The sequence below is a fragment of the Odontomachus brunneus genome, unplaced genomic scaffold (genome assembly GCF_010583005.1).
Source record: "Odontomachus brunneus isolate Ranch 3 - 2012 unplaced genomic scaffold, Obru_v1 Obru_scaffold_096, whole genome shotgun sequence".
In the NCBI taxonomy this organism is placed as follows: domain Eukaryota; kingdom Metazoa; phylum Arthropoda; class Insecta; order Hymenoptera; family Formicidae; genus Odontomachus; species Odontomachus brunneus.
Window position 1 is genome coordinate 135,825 of NW_022639546.1, and position 26,956 is coordinate 162,780.

Below are 26,956 nucleotides of genomic sequence, written 5' to 3' on the forward strand. Positions count from 1 at the left end.
GAGGAAAGCATTCACACGAACGGTATATAGATAATTGAGTGAGTGAGTGAGTCAGTCAGTGAGTGAGTAAATAAATAAATAAATAGATTGTTTGGATTTCGCACATCCCGAGTCGACTGCCTGCAGGGGAGGAGGGGATAATGATCGCTCTGATAAAATAAAAAAAAGGATAGCGTGTCTTACGCAGATCGCCTCGAGTCCCCATAACCACCACGGGAGTCACCATAGCGCCACTGGTCACTACCCCTAGGTGTCCCCCGGGCCCTCTCTACAGTAATTCTGTAACAAGACACATTGGATATGCTTACTTGTCTCTCCAGGAGCGTGAGCGTCCGTAGCCACGGTCGCCTCGCCTCCCTGAAACACCCCGTGCTATCTCCACCGCCACTCTGAAACACACCCAACAAAACCCCGCCTAAGTCCTCGACTAATTCTTACTCTAATGCTGCTTCCTTCCTTTTCCTTCCATTCCTCAGCCTCCTCCCGAAATCCGTTCAAATATCATCCGTTCTCTCTCTCTTTTTCAGTATCTCTATCGTCCGGTCTCTCTTTCGCTCTCTGAGGCGCTGTCCCCTATCTCTTTCTTTCACTCCCTCTGTCACGAATCGTCCTCGTTCCCTATATTCTAGATGCCTCTTATAACGCTACTTATGTCCGAGCTAATCTTTTTCCATCAGCTTTTTCATAATTAAATTCGTGATCCCCTTAAGATTACTTAAAATTTCTTTTCTCATTTCTCTCTTTTCATTTTCTCTGCCCTTCTCTATTTTAAAGCGCAATCCTAGACGTACAATACAGGATCACGTAAGAAAATTATGAAAAAGCACATGTATCGGATGCCCTTTCGTAATAAAAGAAGCAATTACATTTCGCCAGACGCAGACATATTATTACATTTACTTTGGCGATTGTTCTCTAATCGGGGAATTGATGGAAGTAGTTCAAAATGGCGGTAAGTCGCAACGGCTTTTTAAGACGCATTTTTTTGTCACGATAAAGTTCCGATTGTTAATTTGGAGGACAGACGCCGTTTACTAAAAACGCAAAATTAACAGCATTAACGGAGCACCCGTTCAATGCCAACGAATATTTGTGCATTGTACATTTGTCTTTAATTATATAGAAGCAACAGCGAATAATATTACTGGTACGGGTTGAAACATAATGCGATTAGAGCGTTGAGAATACTCCCGTTCGACTACATTTTGTAATATTCAGAAACTATTAATTTTACCGACACACTTACATGAATTCCCAAAAGAAGAAGAGGAAAGAATATATCAACAAGTGTATGATAGAAAAACTTTTTCAAGATTTTCGTCGAGATATTTTTAACAATTTGCACGAACAAGGGATTTAACTTTTCGTCTTGTTATTTCAATGCTATTGCTTCTGATATATTGATATATTAGATAAAATAGTCGATTGAAGTAACGCAAAGTCGACATTGAACTGTGTTTACTTAAGATAACAAGAAACAGAAATAAAGTTATAATATAAGAGAATATTACATATAATTCTGTAATAAATATCATATAAGAACGCCGCTGAAAAAAGAACTGTTATAAATTAACCATATATTAAGATATATTAAACATTTTGATAAGTAACTTTCATTAATCTTAATAGCAGCAAGTTAATCGTGTAAGCTGAACTGCTTTTCCTTATCTTTTGTCCCTCTATAAAGATGAAAAATGTCCTCCCGTGTTTGCTACTGATAACAGAGCGTCAAGTCAGAAAACTGTTCATTGCACAACCGACTTGGTTACTTGTCTATCAACATTTGACGCTAATGACGGATTAAGTTAATTTACAAATGACATTTCAGAAACAGTAGAAAGGAACTATATCTATTATGCACTATTAGTTAACTCGGACAAGTTTAATCGATTCTACGTGTTAGCATAATGAATTTATTATGATGCATAGAACTCGTTTGCTCTTAAGCAGAGTGTACCCCCAGTACCAATAATATTATGATTATGATAAAGTTCAAACAGCGTGATCGATCAATCCACATACTAAATGGATTGTATGTAAGAGCTATTCAGTCATGCAAAAAAACATGCTACCTATACCATTCCGTCATACGGCTAATGTAAATCGCCTAGTACACGTATTTTTCAAAGAACACATATATTATGTAAGACAGAATCGCATTACCTTTCCCCTAGAAGTTCCTTGCCATTGAGTTCATAAACCGCGTCGTCGGCGTCTCTGTAGTCGTCGAATTCCTGCAAAAAGAATTTTTCCACTATCATTTGGGAACGCAATGCAGCTTCATTTATTAGTTTTCTACTTTTTAAGCTACTTCTACTGCAATAAAAGACTTTCAAGGATAACGCTCGATATCTGTACAATTGATATTTTTTACGAAAGAGAATTTAGAATATTAATCGGTGTGTTGCAAAATATTTCTCTTAAATTCATGAATGTTATAAATATTATTGGATTATTTATAAAGTGTAGACATGTAAGGAATGTTAATGGTGTTAATAGGATTTCATTAATAGCAATAACAAGATTTCATATTCGCGAATTTTAAAGAATTTTTCATGTAGGTATTTTTCCTTCACTTGTATCCTGCAAAAGTTTTAAGATAGAATATATCGCTATTTAAAATCTAAATACATATATAAATTATATATATATATATATATATATATTATCAAACAATTACCGCAAAAGTGCAAAAGACTTGAATCGACATAGGTGCTTGAGTTATTGATAAAGATAATTATTCTGTAATATATGGGCCTCATTGTAAAGAATTCCTTTCCCCTGGTCATACATAACTTACAAAGTTTTTGCAGAATAATCGACGAATAAGCAGCACACAGCTCCTCTAAACAGCCACAGCCAATGTGCTCAGGGCTCGGGTCAGGTCAACTCAGGTAATCGAGTTACGTTTGCGATTTTAACACATTGCAGCCTACCCATTTCGGTCCAAATCATGATAGTAAAAGATAGAACGGACTGTTCTCTCCAATATAAATTTATCACCTTTACGACTGTATTGTTATATCGACATGAAAGGCTTGCAGTGCCAAGTACAAAATTCATCATGATGAAATGTGGCAAAGGAAAACACAATCTTATTTATTCACATGCACTCAACACTTCATATGTGTCTATGCATATGCTCTTATGTACAAAAGGAACATGTCCAAAAGCACTTAAAACTGTGAATAACAATTAAAAAAAAAAAAAAACAAAGCTAAGGAAGTATCGCAACTTGTTTCAGCGCTTAACTCTAAGAGTACATCGGTTACAGACAGCTGTTGTTGAAACAAAGAACTTGCAAGCAGTGTTAAAGCTACAAACTAATTCAAGATTATCATGGGACCAAATTGAGCAATGCGAAGTGTTATTGTGGGTTTATTTACAGCTGATTACAAATACTTACAACAAAGCCGTAACCATTCTTGATGAGAACATCACGAAAACGACCGTAGCCTCTGAAAAATCTCTCAAGGTCTCTTTCCCTGGTCCCATACGGAAGCCCACCGACATAGACTCTTGTCCCTACCATACTGTAAAAAAAACAATTAAACCACATTAGACTTACCACAAAGGCAAATCCATTCTTCATAGCGACCTCCTTGATTCTACCATATTTCCGGAAGAACTTCTCGAGATCGCGCTCTCTCACCCGGTACGTTAATCCACCAACGAATACTCGGGTGCTCATTCTTAAAGGAAAATATAAAAACACCTTACATAACGGGCTACCTAAGGAATCCGCCGCTTAGTCACAACATAAAAGAATCGTGAGCTTATGAGAATCTAACTGAGACGTAAATGAATCTAAATTCCCTTCAGAACGAATAGCAGTCTAATGGCGTTTTGCCTCATACAAATCCTCCGTTAAATATGTAAACTCAAATATACATAACTCAGGTATAAATTTTTCTTTAAACAACAAAGATATGCTTATAATATTGCCCAATAGCGATTATAGCGCATAAACACATGAAAAGCGTTATTATTAATTACCCGTCGTACACTTTAAGGTGAAACAAAGCGCTCAAGGTATTCAGATTTTTAACAATACGTGGGAAATGCGTCGCAACATGAGGCGCGTGTGTCCTGAAACGCGCAGCACCGTCTTATCGAGCGGCCTTCGCGCGCCGTTATACCGTAAAAAACGGTCGATGTATGAAGGTATGCGCGATTGAATTCCAAAGAAAGGAAAAGCAAGCAGCTCTCTCGCTGCGCCGTTGAGCGACGAGCGAGGGACGTCGGACCTTCCAGAATTTTCGATGGCGTCGGCCATGACGAGCGTCGGGGATCGGCGATCGATACGAGAGCATGTTGATTAATTGCGTCGCGGAGTATTTCCCGTGGATTCCGTAATGGCCGCGGTGAGTGACTCGCGCGTTTCAATTGCAGATGCTCCCGACGCGGCTAACAATTACAAGCGAACGTGCGAGGTGCGGACGCTCCATTTTCCCTCGTAAAATCTACGACATTAATCATAATGCGGCCGCGTGTGCATCATCGCACTCCGTTTCCTCGAAAGATGGTGGGACGCGAGCGAAAGCTGGCGTACGATTAACCTTTTTTTTTTTTTTACTTTTGTTCCTTAGCTCGCACTTCTCTACGGGCTTTAATGCTGATAGAAGAGACTGGGCTAATGTTCTGTTCGCTTACCTGGACGCACACGTCAACTCCGATCACTTTGTTCACTACTGATGAACGTAAGAGCGCTCTATCCCTCGATGCGTGGTTAGCGAAATTGGCGGACGAAATGACCGATGTCTCAGGCGCGACCAAGATGGCTCGTAGGAACAACGGAAATGGACAGACACGAGACGGGGGTTCACACGGCTGCGCGCAGGGACTGCGCACAGGCTCTGCCATGACGAGTCTCGACGCCAGACGCACGCCAAAGTCAACGTAGTGACTGTGCGACGCACGCGACGGTATCGACGTGTCTATCCACGAGTGAATTTCTTCCGTAAAATCGAGAACGAAATATAACAAGCGTACACGTCGCGAAATAACGCCGTTTCAGCATGTCTGAACGAGTGCGATCGGTCAGACTCCCCCCCCCCTCTCCTGGGCGATCCATTCGCCACGTGCACTTAACCATCACAGAGAGAGGTATTTCGATTCGATAAAATTGTGAGATTTTTGTGAGTATACTCGCGATGTCTTTTGGGTGATTAATTGACTTTTATTGTTACAAAGTAGGTTGCATCAATTAATAGTTACGACACTTCCGGTGTGGGTTCGAGGCTAGAGGTGCATGGCGCGCATGAGCGGAAGTTCGATCAGCAAGACGGCCAGTTTGAATCACGGAGTGATTACAACAACGGCGACCTGATAAGAGGGAAGGAGAAATGGCATTTCTACGGAATAGCTTCAAATATCGAGGTAAGAGTTTCGAAATATTATCAATCCGAACAAAATTGATTAATGAATCAATGTGTTGTAATCGTTCGGAGTCGCGGTAATATGACAGAGGTGATGAAATGAATTTTTCGGAAAGTAAAGGCTATCACACACAAAATTCCGTAAGAACTTAGGTTGCATTCCAAAACGTTCTTTTTGAGGAAAATTTTACTCAATAACTATAGTTCACATATACTATAGAGTATCGAGTAAAATTTCCTCAAAAAAAACGTTTTGGAACGCAACCTTAAATCGTAAGCGTAAGGAAATCGACCAATCCCAATCGAGTATTCGGCTCTTCGTAATAATGGAGATGTTACGAATAGCCGAGTGCTCGATTGGGATTGGTCGATTTCTTTACGCTTAAGTTCTTATGGAATTTTGTGTGTGATGGCTTTAATTATGGTTGATCCACTTCGAACATCGAAGTACAAATTTTATGATATTATCGATTGAATCGAGCAAATACGTTAATCGGGCTATAATCGACACTTGATTGTGATATGTATTATGCAGGGTTGGGAAGTAACGCGTTACTTGTAACGACGTTACTATTTCGTTACTTTTTTTTGGTAACGATTTGGTAACGCCGTTACTTTTTTGTATCAGTAACGAAAAAGTAACGGCGTTACATTTTCTTTAGTAACGAGTAACGAAATTCATCGTTACTTGTATCGCTACTTTTTTACTATAGTGACTTCTGTACACAGAACGCGGCAACGCTTGTCACGCGACGAAAGTTTGCACACGATAAACAATTAATGTGCTGCTTTCCGTAAAGCCCATTCTACAATAAGCAATAAATCTTAAGTCATAATAAAATTGACCAATCATAGTCGACTATTAGAAGAATAATCCACTGTAATTAATCAATTTTATTGCGACTTAAAACTTATTGCTTATTGTAGAAAGCCTCTAAAGCGTGGTCTACAATGAGAACTTAAGCCATAAAATTTAAGCTTTAAGCCGTAAGAAATTGACTAGTCAATTATTTTTCTTATAATTGACTGTGATTGGTCAACTTCTTACGGCTTAGGACTTAAAGCTTAAATTTTATGGCTTAAGTTCTCATTGTAGACCACGCTTAAGGGACGCCGCACACGAATTGACATAACAGTAACGTAAGACGTATCGTAAAAATTGACCAATCACTTTGAGCATCGTCGAACCGTAAGGTCGCCATTTTTGTGAATACTCGATTGTAATTGGTCCATTTTTACGGTACGTCTTACGTTACTGTTATGTCAATTTGTGTGCGGCGCCCCTAAAGCCCATTCTACATTAATCGCAATCGCAAGATCGCAAGGAAATTGACCAATTGTAATTGATTATTTTTCGATCGCAAGAAGAACAATCGACTATGATTAGTCAATTTCTTTGCGACCTTGCTATTTGCGACTAATATAGAATGGGTTTTATGTTATGCAAGAATGTGTGCTTCCCGCTTAAATATCTTATATTTTGTCTTTATATATGTATAATTTATGTACTATCTCTCTTATTATTTGTTTTATAAGCCGATTTTAACTTTTTTTTTTACAAAAGTAATGGAAAGTAACGATTTTTTTATCGTTACTTTTCAAATAACGGTAACGCGTTACTTTTTAGAATCAGTAACGAGTAACAGTAACGAGTTATGGCTCTCGCAGCTAGCGCGATTTGCGACGCGACACGCGATATGCGATGCGCGATATCCAATGAGCGTACAGCTTTTCCGGAATACCAATACGCTCATTGGATATCGCTCGTCGCATATCGTGTGTCGCGTCGCGCATCGCACTGGTCTGCGAAAGCCATTACTTTTTACCGCAAGTAACGGCAACGGTAACGCGTTACTTTTAAAAAGTAACGTTCCCAACCCTGGTATTATGTATATCCTTAATACGGTTGGAATATTGAATAAATATATTTATTGTCACCCTCTCCTCCCCTCTCTTATTTTTTTATGTATAATTGTCACATTATAAGAATTAGTCATATTATATGGGATGTTCAAAAAGAGAAAACATTTTGCTTTGAATGAATATTGCTATAGACGTACACAACAGTCTGTATTTGTGACTAACAATAGAATTTCGACAATCGACATAAGGTCCATTTTTCCGTACCTGTGCTGTCGACAATTGAACTAATATCTTTATCAAAATTATTTTTCAATTCTTACGTTAGTCATCAGTTTTTTCTCATCAATATATTTTACAAAACGGTACATATTTAAGAAATATCCACATTTTGCGTCAGTCGAGATTAATCGCGTTCGTATATATTCTAAAATAATTTGAAATTCGGACATAACTTTCAAAATTTCGGTATTGAGAAGTATACAGAAACGAAAGATCGTCAAGAAAGAAGCGCACAGGCGCGATCAGCGCCACCTACTGAAAACAAAAATGGTAGCCAGCAATATGCCCTATCCCTGCCCTGCTTTAATGGCACGCCAAATGTCTGCGTTCTCTAGGCTCCTTTCTGCTATGTATTCCCTTCCGACTGATATATCTAATTTCGCTGTGGACAGAGGGACTCGCATTGCCGCAGTAGACTCTGTTTCCCGTGCGAAATAAGTGGTACCCGCTTCTAACCAAAACAGAACAGAAGGTGAAAGCAAAACTTGAAATATTTAACAGAATTATAACCGCACCAGCTCGATACGACGTGTCATTCGCCTTATATAATGAAATTAGCCGCATACGATCTCGCATGGCAGTTTCACACCCGTAATACGCATTATCCGTTGGTGAAAATGCGGAAAATATCTAAGTATAATAGTAGGCCTCATGAAGATCATTCCTTATAACTTGCTATCGCGAAACGGGAAAAAGCACATTTTATTTTGTTACGTTAGTAGATCGTGACTGCTCGTATCTCATCAATATATATTTCTGTAATTATTTTATGTTTGCACTATGGCCTGCATCTGTTGAGTTTCCATTCAGTGAGTTTTGTTGAATTTGTAGACAAGTAGAACTTATATTACTTTGCCAACATATATGTATGTATATATATATTGATATATATATATATATATACTTTTAGTATATATAAATTAACTAGATTGAGTGTCAAAAAATTGCATGCTGCAAGGAATGAAGGATCGACTTTTATTGTCTCGATACTTGTGTATGCTCAGAAATAAGAAATTATTTCTTTAATATAAAGATTCTATAATCATATTTTATTTTTCTCTATTGTGATAGATTGTTGAGTTTTGTGTACAGTGGTAATGTCCGATAGAGCAAACACAATGAAGTTGGAAGCTGAAATGGCTACACCGTTGCATCTGCAAAGATTAGAACGTAGCCTCAATTTAGAACCTTTCTTGAGGCAAATCAATGATCTTTTTCAAGAACAAGCTAGGTAATAAGATATCTTTTGTTAATTATCAGTATTGCTAGCTTATGATATGCTAGTAGTGTATATGACAAATTAATATCACATAAAACATTACATATTATGTTTTTATCTTTTAGTGAAGATGACAAGTCTGTCTCATCAGAATCTTCTGATGGTTCAGATGCTTACATTGAAAATGTACTCACTCGTAAAGAAGGTTAATATTGTAATGTAATTATAATTCTATCTGAATGACTTAGTTATCAGTTTCTCATAAAATCTATTTGTTCTTACAGAAACAAGAATCAATAAACTAAGAGTATACAACATGTCAAGTGTGGGAGAAGAACGACGATGGTTACAGGATATTCTATTAAGTGATTCTTCTGACAGTTCTGCATCAGGTTCTGATACAGATAGCCCAATCACAGAGGAAGATTTTCAAGAGATGTTGAAAGTTCATATATTACGAAAGAAATATCAAGGCCGTTTCTATCAAAAACCAGAAGTAAGATCATGATTAGATTATAATTGAATATTAATCAAAATTACATACATTATTATTACTTTCAGAATATACAATATCAATATTACAGTGCAGGTTTACTGTCAAATTATGATAGATTTTTAGAACATCAAAAACTAATTGTAGGAAATAAAAAAAAGAAAGAGAAAAAACCTGACAAAAAAATCATGAAAATTAAAAAGGAAAAAATTAATCGTCATCGAACATCTGAAGAATATCATGTATGTACTGAGCTTTATCTTGCTTTTACCTATTCATATGTTCTGCACTTATTTTATAAAAATCATTATGCTTTTAGAAAGGAGATTTTCCAGGAGGAGAATGGGATAAATCAATCCCTAGGGAGGAAGAATTAGACGAGGCTGAATTAGAGGCTATAATGCGTCATCAGCCACGAGCTAGAGGGAGAAAGAAACATAATACTAAAAGTGCAGAAGTAATGACGATGAGAAGAAAAAAAATATGGGTTATGATGTCTAAGAAAGAATTAGGCAAAGTACAACGGGCAAAATCTAATAATCATAAGGAAATGCTAATAAGTTGTAAAAAGGTAGCACAGCATTGCATGAAATATTGGAGACAAAAAGCTATGCAGGTGAGTACTGGTTTAATATTTATGTTTTTAATATTCTTGAGTTAGAACTCTCTACACAATTTATTTATGTTATTTCTTTTTATTTTCATAATTTAGTCGCAGAAAAATATGAAGGAGACTATTTGGAGGGCTAAACGTTTGACAAGAGAAATGCAGTCTTACTGGAAACGTTATGATCGAGTCGAGCGGGAAACTAGGAAAAGATTAGAAAAAGAAGCTGAGGAGCAACGTAAAATGGATGTAGAACTAATTGAAGTAAGAGAACACTGAGTCAGTTGCATGTTAGTTTCCTGAAATATTTTGTAGAGTTTGAAAGAAGTACATCGTTTGTTTCAGGCAAAACGTCAGCAAAGGAAATTGAACTTTCTAATCACTCAAACAGAATTGTACGCGCATTTTATGTCACGAAAACTAGGCAAAGCATCACCCGAAGAACAGCTAAGAATCCTGAATCAACTAGACGAAGAAAAGAATCCCAGGCTTATTGGTATCGACGATTACGATAGGTATTTAAACCGTTAATGTAGAATTTTATGCTTAAAGTTAGCATTTTTTAATAGCTATTGCATGTAATAAAAAAATATTAAGATTTTTTATTTTATTAAATTGTGCAGTGAGGTCATGAAACTGAAAGCAAAGAGAAATGCTACCGAAGCATTTGATAATGAGAAAGCCAGGACTAAGCAATTTGATACAGTCACTACGTCTCAAGAATTGCGTCTCAGCGACACACCTGACAATTTGGAACACCCTCAACCCTCAATTTTCAAAGGGAATCTGAAAGGTTATCAATTGAAAGGAATGAATTGGTTGGCGAACTTGTATGATCAGGTTTGTAATCCATATAATCCATTGTATATATATTGATATATACCGAAATTGCGATATCTATATTATGTAAGTATAATTTTTTTTAAATTACTTTATCATTTGGTTGCAGGGTATCAGTGGAATATTAGCTGACGAAATGGGTCTGGGAAAAACTGTGCAATCTATAGCATTTTTGTGTCATGTTGCTGAAAGATATTGTAAGTATCTATAGAGAGTAAATTTAGTTATTATAAATTGATATTGAATATATATATGTTGTACTTGTCAAAGCTTTAAAAAAAAACAGTTGACAGTGATGACATACCTTAATTATTGATCTTTTCTAGCCGTTTGGGGACCATTCTTAATTATATCACCAGCTTCGACACTACATAACTGGCAACAAGAAATGGCAAGATTTGTACCAGTATTCAAGGTGGTTCCATATTGGGGTAACCCTCAAGAACGCAAAATACTGAGACAGTTTTGGGACACTAAAGATTTGCATACAAAAGAAGCATCTTTCCATGTAGTGATTACAAGTTATCAGTTAATAATTACGGATTATAAGTACTTTAATAGAATAAAGTGGCAATACATGATTTTGGATGAAGCACAAGCTATAAAAAGCACAAGCAGGTATGTTATTTTATTCTTTCCATTGCTTCGTGATAACTGTATATTACAATCACTAACCGTAATATTTTTAATAGTATGCGATGGAAATTGTTATTGGGATTCAGTTGCCGTAATAGATTATTGCTTAGTGGTACTCCAATACAAAATAGTATGGCAGAATTATGGGCATTGTTACATTTTATTATGCCGACTTTGTTTGATTCGCATGACGAATTTAACGAATGGTTCTCAAAAGATATTGAAAATCACGCGGAAAATAAAACGGGCATAGATGAGAGTGAGTAATATATTGCAATACACAAGTAATTTAATAAAATACACATTAAAACTAAGTACACAGATGTATGTTTTTAACTAAAAGAGAGATCATGTATATTTCAATTAAAATAATATTCTATATTCCGTGTTAGAACACTTGTCAAGGCTGCATATGATTCTTAAACCTTTTATGTTACGAAGAATAAAAAAGGACGTAGAAAATGAACTATCCGATAAGATTGAAGTAATGGTGTATTGTCCGCTTACAACGCGTCAAAAATTGCTTTATTCAGGTAAAATTTGTTTTCACATTCTCAAATATTATATTAAATAAAATCAAATAACGTTAATACATTTCTGTCATTTGTAGCGTTGAAAAAAAAAATTAGGATAGAGGATTTACTGCATTACACAGTAGGTGGAGGGGACACTGCATCTAACGACAAAAATTTTACTTCCAATCTAATGAATCTAGTCATGCAGTTCCGAAAGGTATGTATTTTTAACGATGTATCTCATGTGTAATGTATAGTCAGCTTTATTCGTAATTCTTAATTGTAATAACTGTATTTATACAATACTGTGTAGTTCTCAAAAGTGAGTCTAATTATGTACAATTTACAGGTCTGTAATCATCCAGAACTCTTTGAACGTAGAGACGCTAAATCGCCGTTCTTTATGAACACTGAATTATATAATCTGCCCGTTTTGCTGTATAACGAGGGACTTTTGCATCTAGCATTACCATCCAAGGATCATTTGTTGTCTAATAAGTTGTTTATATTCGCAGCTGAATATATTCACCGTGCTATTCAGTGCAATGAAAATTCATACGAAAATACTTTTTCATTTAGTAGATTTATTAACTTATCTCCGATGGAAATGAATAAGATTTTTATCGCTGGAACTTTATTTAGGTATGTAAAAATAAAAACCTGTTTTACAAGAACAATGAATTCTTTATATTAATTACAATTTTCATTATATATTTTTTTGTGTGTTTCAGATTATACATAATAACGTTAATGAAAAGAAGGTTAAAAATGGTACAGTACTGGGAGAATTGGAGCGTTGATAACAGATCGAGAATACCCACGAATCAAATGTTTTACTTGCCTAGAAAAATTGAGGCTTTAGCGTCGACGTCGCAAGATTTACTGTTTACGAGAAAGATAATTGAGGGCGAGACTTTGTATGTACACACCACCCATACGATACATTCGATGCCGGAAACTGTCGCTCACAGGATACTGCGTAGCAGTAAAAAATCTGCTAATCAATTGATGAAAGTAAGTACGATTTATTTACATCATATAATACATTTTGAAAGTTTGAAGCACGCGAATTAATATGTTTAAATACTTAGTTACAGAGAATACTTCCTGTTGGCAAGGCAGAACAAGCGGAAGACTCAAAGTTAGCTTTGCTGCCTGAACATCCGCATCATCCGCGACAACCTATAATGCGATATTGCCAAGAGACAATGATTCCCGCCTTTGTTTGCGATAAGAATCCCAAGGTAACAACGTTTTTTTTATGCAACATTCGTGCGCGGAACAAATAAACGAAGAATTGTGTATTTATATTAACCGGTCTTATTGCAGGTTCAAGCTAGTCCGCGTAAATTATATGTTAGTAGTAGTTCCGCGGCATGTGCTTGGAAAAGGCATGAAGAATGTGGCGGATTATTTGGTCAAAAATTACTTTGGTTCGGCTGTGAACGAGCACTTTCTTCAACAGAAAAAAATCCGAGTATGCGCATCGGTCAAACAACGTCAACGTTTTGCTATCAGCCGCCGGGAGGATTGTCCGCGTGTGCTCCTGTTAATGGATGGTCAAATATCATTGTGCCAGGCATGTTAAATATATTTTGACGAGGGCGATGATGTTCAAATTATTATCGGAACGCATACTTTGTTGTTTACGTCTTTTATTTAATCATATTGAGAGAAGTGAATTAGGTAACTGTGTTAAGTATAAATTGAATCATTTTAGATAAGCAAACATTAGTAACGGACGCCGGCAAGTTATCCGTACTAGACAGCCTCTTGCGACGCCTGAAAGAGCAAGGACACAGAGTGCTCATTTACTCTCAAATGACGAAAATGATCGATTTACTTGAGGTACTTTTATTCACTTGCTGCATGCAAATAGCCGGTTTATGACTATAATCTTATGAGTATAAATATTATGTTTCGCAGGAGTACATGTATCACAGGAAACATACTTTCATGAGATTGGATGGTTCGTCAAAAATATCGGATCGCCGGGACATGGTAGCGGATTTTCAGAAAAGGTAATTATGTTGTCTTTATTTATAACTCATTGCAATGAGATCTTGTGCATTCCTGTCCGGTGAACTCGAATATTTCTTTGTTACGGACAGATTGCATGACAGTTTTCACTTTTCGGAGAACTTTGCGTCAATTGCGCGTTAATAATAACAAGAACCCGAGAAAGTTGTCGTGCTGATCAGAATATCTGTCGTCCTCTAACAGTATCCAGTTGCATATTTAAAGCACGACTCTGAGATCGCATGTCCATGTGGTTCAGCGGCGCATAACTAATACGCGAATTAATTGGCGAATCGTCCCCATCTTGCAGACAGCTGCAGGCTTCTGAATGCACGATTGTCACGAACCTGAAGCTCTAACGGTGGACTATTATTAGGCAAAAATTAATTATTATAATAGTCCACCGGATTTTTGTTCAAGTTCTTCTTAAATACATAAACAAGTATATTTCTTTATGTCGCGATTGAATATTAAATAGCAGGTGAAATATAATTTTTTTTTAATAATTTATCAATTTCTCATTCAATGAAAGTACTTTTCGGTAATTATGCGTTATAATTTAATTTTATATATTTAGAGATAGATAAACAATGATGATCACAAATAAGAAAATACCATGTCGTTTAAGTCCTCGAAATCTTAAATACGATTAGATCGCAAATGCTGGGTGAGGATTTCATTTCAGAAATCCCTCAAATGTCGGTAGCTCGAATTAATTTACATATAAAACGGCCAATGTCGTTGTTCCTCGGCATGGTTGTTAAATTCGCGGGTCTGTTTCATGTTTCAGAGCGGACATATTCGTCTTTCTGCTCAGCACTAGAGCTGGCGGCCTGGGAATAAACCTCACCGCAGCAGACACGGTAAGCAATTCTATTCTTTCGGTAATCCATCTTTTATGTACTTATACATGGGAACGTTATAAATTGTCTAAAAATGAAATAAAAATTGAAATGAATTATAAGTATTTATACATTTATAAAATTGTTTAATATCACGAACACAAAAAATGGCTCGAATTGCTTATACAAGTTATACCTTCGACATTGATTACGTTGCAACTTGAATTCGCGTTTTAGCTTTTACATCTAAATTTATGTAGCCTTTGTCATAAAACACTTATATGGATTTTATTAAGCATTAAGGTGCGTTTGTAATGCGACAGAAAGAGGATTGTGTATTGATTTATCGCGTGTAAGGACTATCACGATGACCTGAACTCGCTCGTGCATCTATTAGTTAGAAATTACGGATTTTTTTTCATGTACATTGAAATTGCAACACTAACGAAACCTACTTACAGGTCATATTTTACGACAGCGATTGGAACCCCACGGTAGATCAACAAGCTATGGATCGTGCCCACAGGCTGGGGCAGACAAAGCAAGTCACGGTCTACCGATTAATATGCAAAGGAACTATCGAAGAGCGAATTCTGCAGAGGGCACGCGAGAAGAGCGAGGTTTGTTTGATAGATTGATGACCATTGAATGATTGCTAAAATCAAGTAAGGCGTACGTGAATATGAGGTTATCGTACATTATAGATCCAACGCATGGTTATAAGCGGCGGGAATTTCAAGCCCGATACTCTGAAACCCAAGGAAGTGGTCTCGCTTCTATTGGACGATGAAGAAATCGAAGCTAAATGTAAGTACTCACATCACTTTGCTAATTCAGCACTAAGATTAGTCAGCTTAGATTGATAAATTGTGATCCATTTAAACTCTATTGTCGAACACAACGTGGTTTTCTATCTGCATTATAAAAGCTTTGTGAAAAATGGATTAATCTTAATTACATGAATTAGACTTCTAATGAAATTTTCGGTGAGAGATTTGAGTCAGAATAGTGTATATCTTTAATAACCCGATCAGCGCTTCGTCGTTGAAATTAAAGTCTGCAGCGGCCTGTATACCGTTCAGTAAGGCAGCAATTTCATTTGTCGGGGTGATCGTTGGATTGTCGAGTTTATATTCGCCACAGCTATCGGCCGCTTTATCGTATTCACATGGCGGGACGCGCGTGTATGCACAAACGCGTCGAAAATGCGAGCGAGCGGGAGGGGGCGGCTGAGGTGGCCGCGATTACATTATGCTCGTTAGGTTATGCTAATGGCCTAATGAGGAATAATAATAAGAAACGGAGTAACGAACTTGCCGCTTGCGTCCCCATGTTCAAGCCTGTACGTCCGTATATTTCAGACAGCCAACGAAGCGAGGAGAGAAAGCAGCAACGAGCGGAGGAGGTTCGCCTTGAGTCGAACCTACAGCACAAGGAGAAGGACCGGAAGAGGAAGTTAACCGCGCTTCCGGTCAAGGTGAGCCCGGCGCCCTTACACACCGCTATCGGTCGCGTCGCGAAGATTTCTTTTTCGTTGTGTTTTCTCGCCTAACCACCACTCTTTCGTTCCCACCTATTACCGCTCCTGCTTCTCGTTCCCCTTAATATCACGCTATCGGCTCGCAGCTGAATTTACCCGGAATCGTTGATTATCGTACCGGAGAATTAATTCGACTCGCTGAGCTCACACGATCGGGCCGATAAATTGTCTGAAAATGTTCAGTCTGCGATGTGAGTCGAAATTGAGAACCGTTAATTGGGTATAACGTTTCATTATGACGGAACAGTAGATCGGTAGATTATACTTTTCGCACGATTCGATTGTACTCTTCAACGCGACCTTTATTTTTTAGAACGACGCGAAGAAGCAATGCCTCGCCGACGCTAATGGCGACAAAAACAACGATGCCGTTCAAATTAATGTTAATGAACCTAAACCGGCCGTCAATCCGATTCAGTCACAGCACCAGAACAATCACCATCAGCAGCAACAGTTAGAAAGTGCGGATAATTACAGCACGCCGACCAGCCCGGCCAAGTCAGAGGTACGAAGCTACAGCGTTACAAATTATTTAGGTGTCCTTTTCGTTTCACCAATCATTCACTTTTCGTATTTTTATCATACACTCATTATCATTACTTGTATATTATATATAGAATGTGAGTGTTGAGGATACATTAAATAAAATTGTTCTCTGAAGTTATTTTCGAAGAATACGATTAAGTTCTAGTGATTTTCCAGCGTGATTTATCATTTATTTACTCCGGAAACACGTGATAACAGGTCTGTTCTTTTTAGTTAAATTGCTTGAACATTTTGCACACTGGTGCAATAAGTTAAAACAAAATATACTTGTCTCGTCCTAACTGACTGCATCAGTGTGTGCCAGTTCACACAGTTCAGATAGTTAAAAAGAATAGATCTATTGTTATCTCGATACCGCGAAAATTCAAGAAACGAGTCTCTGATCTCTGTGGTCTCTCTTTGTTACAGGACGAAACAAGCAATGAGGGTCTGGTGGTGGACGTAGACGGCCCGGTGGCAGCTTCCGGTGGCGAGGCCCGCCAAGCTCGAGGCAATCCTCAGTTTGGCGAACCGTCCAAGGTCGCTCGACTCGGTCACCACTTTGCTTTCGGCGTGAATGCCGGCGCGCGTATGCGACAATCTGTGCGTGGTGCCAGCAAACGTGGTAGACCAAGAGGTTCCCGTAGAGGAGGCCCGATCGGCGGTAAAGGCAGAGGTCTGCATCTTCCGCATCCATCGTCCAAGTCTGGCAACGCAGTAGACAGTCAATCTCCACCTTCCTTGTCGCCAACCGGTGGTGGCAATGGTGCTGGTTCCTCCAGCGAACAGACGGTGCAGCAGGGTGAGTCCTAGTTTTTCTATGATCACGATGCATATCTACGTCGCCCATTGCCGAAGAGTCGGCAATATCAATAGATCAAATATATCAATAGATATCAAGAGAAACAGCGACATATAAAAATCATACACGTCGAGATCGCATACGGAAAAAATATCAGTTTGGATGTCTGAGTGAGGACTAGACGAAAAATTCATCGACAAGAAGTAATATCTCTGTAACTGTAATTGAATACATTTAACAGTAATTGAATACATTTGACTGTAATTGAATACATTTGAATACATTTAACAGTCTGAACATTCAGTTGCATTAAAATTCGATTGAAATAGCTGAAAGAGCAATTGACTGAGTAAAAACCTCTCACAGAAATCTTTCTGTTCCTGCAACTGAATTTTTCGTCTGGTGCCCAAGTAATGAACATTTAGAAACACTGAAGTTACACCAACGAATTTGTTTTTTCCGAGAGATAAATTTTAGCAGCAAATATTTGTTTTCGAACGATTACGACTATTAACGTGTCCGAGATTTACCCCAGTACGATAAATAAATAAAAAAGAATCATATATCCACCTCGCGTACAGGCTGATATCATCGGGCTGACAATTATTGTCGCGTTTATTAACGCTCTCGTGCGTTCGTGGTTGTGTTACGCGCGCGACTGTATAAATATTAATTAGCCGTGATCACATAATCCACCCTGTCGACCGTTATAACGTACACGTTCACGCAATTCTCAACCTGACCGTAATCGCTCCTGGCTCTATCAGGTCCGATTATCGGGTGAAATTCGCCACTAGCAACGCGCAAAAATGCCCGTAATTAATAACGCGCGCGCGCGCGCGTTTCACTCAAGGCGCGGATTTCACCGGATTTTTGAGGAGATATCGTTTCGGAGTAAGAACGTAGACAACTAAATGCAACAAAATCGGAATTTACGTGGGAGCTCGTCGATCCGAAAGAACGATACGAGAAAAATTTCGCGAACGCGCCGTCCAATCGATAATCGCCGTTAATCCCGCGACTCTCTCATGCGTCGGTCCCTCCGTCGCGCTATCACCGGGTGTTATCCTTCACCCGGGCACTTGGCCGGGTTCTCAGGGGATTTTGCAGCTCGGAAGAAGAACGCCCGTGGGTCCATCGCGACCCTATTCGCCAGCCTGTGCCGAAATTCCCTCGCGAGCACATGTGCACATGTGACGATTGTCCGAGGGGGGCTAACAGTTGGCACTCTCCTCCACGGGGCACACGCGCCGCGCGGGCACCCTCGGAGACACCCAGCCTCCCCCCTTTGAAATTTCCCGTGACTCATTCCGCTGCGACTTGCTCCGATCGGGCGCGAAATCCGCTTCGGCGGGGTGTAGGGAGAAAGCCGGCCGAGGCGAGCGTTTGTCACGAACAAGTGCGGCGCAAATGTATCTTGATGATGCAGGACGCTTCGGGAAAGAGGAAGAGGGATATCATTCGTCCGAAATGGGCTAGTTGAGCAATACGCAAAAACACACAATGCTACTGCATTAAAGCAAAAACATACAATGCTACTGTTTCGGGCGAGAAGACGGAGACCCGAAGCTTTCTCTCACAATGGGTAGATGCGAGTGACAATGGTCGTCACGCTTTTTCTCATTTGTTCCCCCCCCCCCGCGTCCACGTCTGTTGGCTACCGGTTTTTGGCAAAACACGAGGAACGTGACCGTGCAATCGTCACGGCCGTGTCCCGCCGTCTCTAAAGGCGCGGTGCGCTTGAAACTCTCGGATCCGCCAGTGTGGTTTTCTCCACCCAAGGGAAGCCTGTGGCGCATCCAAGCCGCAAAAAAAAAAAAAAGAGGAGAATACTAGAATCTCACGCGAACGTCAAACTCGACGAGCGTCCGAGCGGCATTGGCCGCGGCGCTCATCGTTGTCGCGCTAATTAGAAGCGGGTAGAGACGAGGGTACGGACGGGCCCGATAAGGCGACTTCACGCAATGCCACGTGGACCGTGGACACGGAGTGAATACCACACACGCGCGCGCGATACGAAGCTACGCGTCCATTCTCGTGCTACGTGCGCACGAAAGAAAAGGGGTCGGTCTCTCTCACTTGTCGTCGACTGGAAGGCGAGCGGACAATAGCAGGTGCGGAGCGAAGGCGACAGCTGCGATCGATGCTCTTCTTAGGTTTTTGGAACTCGCGTAGCCTCCCTCCCCCTCGTCTTCCTCCCCCTCCTCCTTCTCCCTCCCCTTCTCTCTTTCTCTCTTCTTTTCTCTCTCTTCTCTTTCTTTTTTCCATCTTCTCTCCTTCCCCTCTCTCCCTTTCCCTCCCTCTCTCTCTCTCTCTCTCTCTCTTCCTCTCTCTTCCTCTTCCTTCGTTTTCTCCTTCGTCACCGCCTTTTTGCGCGTCTTCTCCGCTCCTGCTTCGTCCTCTCTTCTCCATTAGTTATCTCTTTATCGAGATACGGCGCGCTTGATCCAGCTGTCAATGTTCCGCACTCTCTCCGAGTCTCTCACCGGCGTTATCCTCGCTGATTACAAGTTTGCGGTCGCGTTTGCTTACTACGCCCCGCAAACGGCTGGTTGCGATGAAATAATATAGGGGTAAATCTCGGACCTATGCAGTTGAACGCGCTCGAATTGATATTTACTTTAAATCGCGTCCTCGAGAACGAATTACACTTTCGGGAATCTTAAACCTTGTTGAAATGGTATCTCTCTCGCGCGATTAAAATCCGTTTAAAATCTGTGTATATTCGATAGGAAAGAAAGATTGCAAAAATTTGGTCAAGATTACGCTGAATGCAACTTGACATTTCTCTGAACATCTCTTGTTAGTGTGATAAAAAATTGACTTGTATCGAAACACACATACACACAAATTACTAAATAACGCATAATTATATGCGTCTGTGCTGCAAGTCGCTATTTTCTCGTACACGTTACGCGAACCGTTCGATTTAGCAACGTCTCCCACGACGCGACCGCAATACACGTTTCAGTTGCATAATCCCGACATCTAATTTCCCCCGTCGTATCGCGAGGTCGAATAAAAAAAGGAGACAGATTGTAGGGTAGGGAGAATTACGCGGGGCCCCGTAAGGGGTTGAGTGTTGTCGATTCGTGCCGTACCTTACCGTACCTCACTGTGTCATCTCGTCCGTCGCGACTCCGCACCCTCTCGAATATCATATTTTCATACCGTCGCACAGAAAGCGTTCTCTCTCGAGTGACATAACATCAACGTACATGTTTCCCTCCCCAGCCCTCCGTTATTTATCCCATTATTATAATTTCTGGATTTATGATTACATAGCGTACGGTTGAAATGGTTAATGACGCCGTTCATATACGGGGCGTGTGTCTAGAGAAACATTTGACTTTGAAGTCAACCTTACGTCAAACTTTCTAAACTTGAACTTGACAGTTTTTTTTTTTCTTTAATTTTTATTTCCTTTTGAGACACCACAGACACAGATACAATTTTAGTATATTTTTTTGCGCTACATGAACGTGAAAGTATCAAACAACCTTTCCCCGGACAATGTCTCTCCTTAAAAACACAGTAATATGGCATTTTATCCTTAAAAATTTTTCTATGGACATTTATATAATCCACGTTCTATATAGTCATTCTATATAATCATTCATATAATTCATTTATATAATCCACATTCTCTTCGAGAAGCACGTAATTAATAGATATACTTAACCAGAGTTAATAAGTGGAAAATGGCCCCGTAGGATCGGTGATCCTGTTAAGTAACGCGATTATCTCGATTTTCCATCTCGGAGTTCCTTCGAAGCCTAAGTGTTCGGGATTAACCGAACACGACCAGATAGAAGATAAAATATGACGGTGGAGACGCTTCGGGCCGTAGGGTGAGATACGGTAGGATAATGCGGCGGGATAGAACGAGGATATGGCGAGCCGGACCGTCGACATTCCGCGTATTCTCGTTTCAACCACCTCGAAAGTTTTACCTTTGCTCCCAGCACCTGGAAGCTCTTTCTAACGCGCATTCGTTAGTCGAACGCGTACGCGTTACATTACGATACACAATTTACGCAATTCTATCGTAATGCAAATCGCAAATCAATTCGCGTCCGTGAATTAATCGTCAGACAAATCAGGTTCCAAGAATTTCATTACACAAAAGCAAATCGTAACAACTAATTTCATTCGTTTGTGTTAACACGAGGACATAAGTTGAGTCCTTGACTTTATTACGATTTCTCACGCAATTTCGCGATTCTCCAGTTAGATTTGGCGCCGTCCAAGAAGTGTGACTTACCTCAAAATTTTATAATTCTAGAAGTAATATGTTTCATTATATATTTCTTATATGTATATATTTATATATATATATATATATATATATATATATATATATATATATATATATATATGTATGAAGTGATATTTTATTTTAGTTCCATAAGACACAATATGCTAAATACGTGTCATTTTCGTATTTGTTACTTGAGATAGGATATTCGAGACAAGATATTTTACAGCTTTCTTTTTCTGGTCCAGTTTTCAGTTGATTTCTGTTGAAGAAGTGTTATTCATTTTGAATTTATGCAATCATAAAAGAATGTTCTTTATAAATTTTTTGTTATACAAACAGCAAATTAATAAACAACCTTTATAACTTTATAAAATACGACATTTTCTGCGAAAAAATATATGGAACACGCGTTGTTTCCGTGTATGATATTCGGATTTCGTTCTATATCGTGCAAAATCGCAGAGAAAATTCCGATTGAAACGCCCTTTTTGGTTTTCTTTATTCTACCCCACAATACGATTCACGTGTAGAATTTTCAAAGCACATTAACAGGATTAAGAACCGTCGACACAGGGGCTTTGTCATAAAAACGCACGTTTTTTTGGCATTAATATCCCTCGGCCATTTTCTTAAGTATCCTCTGAGATAGAATAATTGCCGCCCGAACAGTAGCTCTTCTCGAATAATCTACGGCTACGTGACGTGAATACTAACGAGACTTAGATGAAGAATCGCGAAAAGGACCCAGCTCTATCGGCAAAATAGTCTCAGGGAATATCGATTTTCGTGGCCACCGTGCGTGGCCGCTCGTAGGAAGAAGGTCTTAGGATTGTCTCTTCCCATGTCTATTAAATTATGTCGGCTTCACTCACGAAAAGAATACATGAAATTAAAATGTCTCATCAATAGCCGCGTTTGTGTTGCACGTAATGACGAAGAGATTCGTCACATTGATTATCAGCTGATGTTCTTCACAGTCGTCTCTCTTAAGTATAAAACCTGATCTACAATATGCTCTTTGCGTCCTGTTTCTTGTCTTCTGTCTTTTTCTGGCTTAAAGCTTGAAGCCTGATCTACAATATGCTCTTTGCTTCCTGCTTCTTTCTCTTTATCTCTTTCTGACTCAAACCTTAAGCTTTAAGCCAGAAAAAGGTAGAAGACAAGAAACACAGAATGCAAAGAGCATATTGTAGATCAGACTTAAAAGTCAGAAAAAGATAAAGAGAAAGAAGGAGGAAGTAAATAATACATTATACATCAAGTTTTAAAGTTGATTATTAGCTGATGTTCTTCACAGTCATCTCTCTTAAGTATAAAAGGTTTCGGGAATCTCAAAATTTCTTTGTTTTCGAAAGATTACTGAGGATACTGTGAGGCGCCGTGAAGTAAGGAGATAGTTATCGAAATCTTACGAGATAGTTATCGGAATCTAAATCGTACCTGACTCTTCTCAATGTTCGTAGCATGCACAAAATAAGATACAATTGGAAAATTGTTTGTTTTGTGTGAGTAATGAGAAATATATTATATTAATATATATTTCTTATATATTATTAGTGTGTATATATTTCTTATTTAGAGAGTTATTGAATATAATTAACTTTAACTTTTACTATTAATATTATAGTTAATAATATAGTTAATAAATAATATTCAATACAAAATATATATAGAATATATATAAGAAATATGTACATGATATATTCCTTACTTACATTTTTATTTAACATAATCATTATCATTAACCATTATCATTAGATGTTCATATTCAATAATAATAAAGAAATCGATGAGGTACGATTTAGAAGAGCGTTACGACTTCAGCAACTTTCTCTCCTTCTTCTTCTTCTTCTTCTTCTTGTTCTTCATTTTACTTCGCGCGATTCCGCGCGCAATTTGATTGTTTTGCCTGATATTTAACCCTACTTGGGCGATAATTATGGGCGTTTCATTTCCCGCTCGTGGTCGGTTACCGCTGCTCGTGTTCAACGAGCTGCCCGTGTGTGTCTTCTCTCATCTTCGGCCATGTCGCGAAACCGGTGAATAACCGATTAAACTGGTCGAACCAGTCGACATTAAGCGCGGTATCGTACTGCCTTCCTCTCCGTCGTAATCGCGAAAGTTACAATTACACCCACGTCCGGTGGCGTGCAATTAGCATCGTCGTTGTCGAATGAAAATCCGGCGTATACAACTCGAGTACGGAAGCGCTAGATCTCGCGCGAGCTCGAGGGGGTCTCCCCAACGAGGACGACTTTCAAATTTGGTGAAAAACCAGTCGAAATCAGTCACGTCGACGTATATCGCGGCGTAAGTTTTTGCCAGGCTCCTAGAAACGAGGGGCATTTTACGTTTTAGGAGCGCACACGATCACCGGCCCGGCCGACGGCGACGGTCCCAGCACGGTAGGTCCATTAGGTCCACTGAGTACTCTGACCCCTTTATCTGGACGCGGCAACATGGCGGGGATTCGTAGGGGCCCGGGAAGACCGAGACTACGACCGACTGGACCTGGACACCAAGGCTATCGGACAAGTAGCGGGCATCACCATCACGGTAAGAAACTCCAGCGATTGTTGCCGGTGCCGATCAAGTCTCACCAGACGCTCGCCAGCGCCGGCAATCAGCATAAGACAACAGCTTCGCCCTCGCCACTGCAGCAGAAGCAGAAGCAAAAGCAACAACAGCAGCAGCAGCAACGTCCCAACGTCTCGTCATCGTCTTCGTCGTCGTCCTCGTCATCGTCGTCGTTATCCTCGTCGGTCACCGTCACCACCGCGAACTCAACGCAGCTGTTGACTTCGTCGTTGGGGCCGTCGGTGTCGTCCTCGAGCGACTCACGACCCTTCGGCTTCTACACGCAGCAACAGCCGCCGCGAGGACCGTCGTAGTCGCGCGAAGCGCGAGGTCGGTCACCCCCCAATACGACGACGCGACAATATGGGCGTCCCGCGACGTCGCAGCGTCGACCAAGTCCCCTCCATCCGAGGCGTTTCTTTTCCGTTTCTTCTTCCCGGCCCGCGCGATAATCAATGCACGACTAGTGCCGCGGATCGGCAGCACTATGTGCGAGGACATAGTATCCTTTGCGAAGGAAGAATCCTGTGCGCTCATCGATGTTCCGATGGACTCGATTTAGGTGTCGATGACGACGTTTGGCAGAATGGCGTCGCTTGTGAAGCGATCGCGTCGAGCTGCTCGAGGACCCGGGAACTCGTCGTGGAACTATTTGGCGATTGGTGTCGGAAACGCGAGTTTCAGACTAATGGAAAGTTGCCGATCGCGATTTCACGCATCGCCGACTTTCCGGATGTCATGAATCTCTTCCGCGGTCAATCAGTCGTCGCCACGCGACAAAACATACGGTTTCCCCCGGTCTCGACGTGAGACAACGCTGTGAATTGGTTCTCATTAGAACCAAGTTTCTCTCGGTTGACAACTTTTACACCGAGAGTGAAGTCCGGCGGATATAATGATTCAATCAAAGATTAACAAACAGATATACTTTCGAATTAAGCTTTCCGATCAATTTTTGAATCTTTGAATATATTGTTTGAAATATCTGTTCGTTAATGCCTGAACTTTCCTTGCAGTGCGAAATTTCTTGAAATGAAATCTCACTCAGAACGACCAAAAGTCACTCGACAGTGGGAATTAACTTACTTTAACTTACGAGTTAAACTCCAATTAAGTAAGTTGTGGAACCAGACTTTTCAATTTCGAGTAGAAATGAACACCCAACGACACAGAATTCACACTGCGAGTGCGAAATAATTCCATTGACTCGTCCGTCACTCTGCTCTTCAAGTGAGTTTCACTCCGAGAGATTTAAAGTCTGTTCTTTTTAGCTCAACTGTCTGAACTGATCCAATAAGTTAGAATGAGGCAAATATATTTCGCTTCACTCTAACATATTGCACTAGTTGAGGCGGTTTAGCTAAAAAAAGACATTTAGAGAACGTGGAAAAGTTTTATTATGAGTAGTCGCGAGACGTGATAATTTCTTCAATGTAAGGAAAACGGGGAATGTTTTCGGACAGCTTTGCAATGGATCCTCCGATCGGTACACACACTCTTACGTAGCTTTCAATCGGGATGCAAAAGTGCACTCTCGGGTCGCCACCGATTGCTCTCTAAGCGCTTCGAACGTTCTGTCAGACGTGGTCGCCATGTATTCGTTGTGTCGTAAATCTGACTTTCGTCGAGTAGTAGACGTTTTTTATCATTCATCTCTCATCTAGCCCTCCTCCGCTCTAGTGATAATTGCAATGTGAAAGAAAGTGAGCGTTGACAATATTTAGCTACTCGCACGTTCACGGCGATATACAAGTGTATTTATTTCGTTTATTTATGACGTGCAGGAGCAGAAATGTGGGAGAAGGTCCAGGTTAAACGTCAGAAAGTACGATCGACGTCATTTATATTCACCAGGTACTTAATTAGTCCCCGCAATCGCCACTACGGACCTTTCCTTATCCTTCTTTCATCAATCCTCTTGGTTCTTCACGGTGTAATTTCAAACATTTCGACTCGAGTTCGATTAATTGGACACACGTGGTCGAGATTCCCTCATTGGATCGCCGCGATCATTTGTTGCGAGAAGCAGGCGAATCGTATTCACCAGTATATTGATAAATCGATCGCGATTCCGTATGTGGCACGCAGATGTACATGATACATAGATATAGCTCTTGATTTTATTCTTATTGTACGATTAGCTAATCGATTTACATTAATCAATCGATCGTTTCGACGTCGTCACGCGAACGGCGACCGCCGGATGGCGAATTCGTCGACGAGCAGGCTAACGCGAAAGAGGAGGGAAAGTATCTTACATCTTCTCCCTGTCCCCCTTCCCCTTCTGCCATCACTCGCTCTCACGGCGTCATTGTACATTGTCACTAATGATAGCATTATTCCGTTACTAGACTTGGCTAGCCGATATTTTTTAAGTATATTACGAAACGTCGTTAGGCCAATTCAATTTGTAAAAGAATAGTATTTATATTAGCAATAAACACACAGGCGGAAATTCAACCTCTACAGACTTGTCTCGCAAGTTCTTCCACAGATCTCACACCAAGTTCCCGTGGTGTTCCTCGCCATCATCGCTTTCCTCTCTTCTCCCCCCCCCCCC

At 39.9% G+C, this 26,956-nt stretch overlaps 2 protein-coding genes across 21 annotated transcripts in view; one reads left to right on the forward strand and one right to left on the reverse strand.

The window, feature by feature from the left end:
* The window catches only part of LOC116848549 (serine-arginine protein 55), a 12,438-nt gene extending 7,617 nt beyond the window's left edge, over nucleotides 1-4,821 (reverse strand). For 3 of the 15 annotated variants that reach the window (XM_032824761.1, XM_032824759.1, XM_032824755.1), the window contains exons 1-4: nucleotides 4,654-4,820; nucleotides 3,407-3,533; nucleotides 2,164-2,234; nucleotides 184-279 (exon numbers count right to left, since the gene is read on the reverse strand). In XM_032824761.1, coding sequence (XP_032680652.1) covers nucleotides 184-279; nucleotides 2,164-2,234; nucleotides 3,407-3,532 — 293 coding nt within the window. In that variant the 5' untranslated portion in view covers nucleotide 3,533; nucleotides 4,654-4,820. Of the gene's footprint in view, nucleotides 1-183; nucleotides 280-308; nucleotides 390-2,163; nucleotides 2,235-3,406; nucleotides 3,693-4,653 lie in introns of those variants that run through there. The other 12 variants (XM_032824754.1, XM_032824752.1, XM_032824749.1 and 9 more) reach the window with 7 other exon arrangements.
* Nucleotides 4,822-5,214: 393 nt separating this feature from the next.
* On the forward strand, nucleotides 5,215-26,862 carry LOC116848548 (chromatin-remodeling ATPase INO80). 6 transcript variants are annotated; one of them, XM_032824746.1, is made up of 27 exons: nucleotides 5,215-5,379; nucleotides 8,592-8,751; nucleotides 8,865-8,944; nucleotides 9,024-9,235; nucleotides 9,301-9,474; nucleotides 9,552-9,848; nucleotides 9,945-10,103; nucleotides 10,185-10,354; nucleotides 10,463-10,679; nucleotides 10,789-10,876; nucleotides 11,006-11,297; nucleotides 11,372-11,574; nucleotides 11,708-11,848; nucleotides 11,926-12,047; nucleotides 12,180-12,472; nucleotides 12,562-12,844; nucleotides 12,922-13,074; nucleotides 13,160-13,409; nucleotides 13,551-13,678; nucleotides 13,757-13,851; nucleotides 14,640-14,712; nucleotides 15,153-15,311; nucleotides 15,396-15,498; nucleotides 16,053-16,168; nucleotides 16,545-16,736; nucleotides 17,186-17,558; nucleotides 24,178-24,710. In XM_032824746.1, exons 2-27 carry the CDS (start codon nucleotides 8,618-8,620, stop codon nucleotides 24,708-24,710), a joined length of 5,040 nt encoding a protein of 1,679 aa, XP_032680637.1. In that variant the 5' UTR covers nucleotides 5,215-5,379; nucleotides 8,592-8,617. The 6 variants fall into 6 exon arrangements, with proteins under 6 accessions (XP_032680637.1, XP_032680634.1, XP_032680638.1 ...); XM_032824743.1 differs by lacking the exon at nucleotides 5,215-5,379 and adding an exon at nucleotides 7,803-7,992; XM_032824747.1 differs by lacking the exon at nucleotides 5,215-5,379 and adding an exon at nucleotides 7,803-7,992 and having other exon boundaries at nucleotides 8,613-8,751.
* Nucleotides 26,863-26,956: the final 94 nt, after the last annotated feature.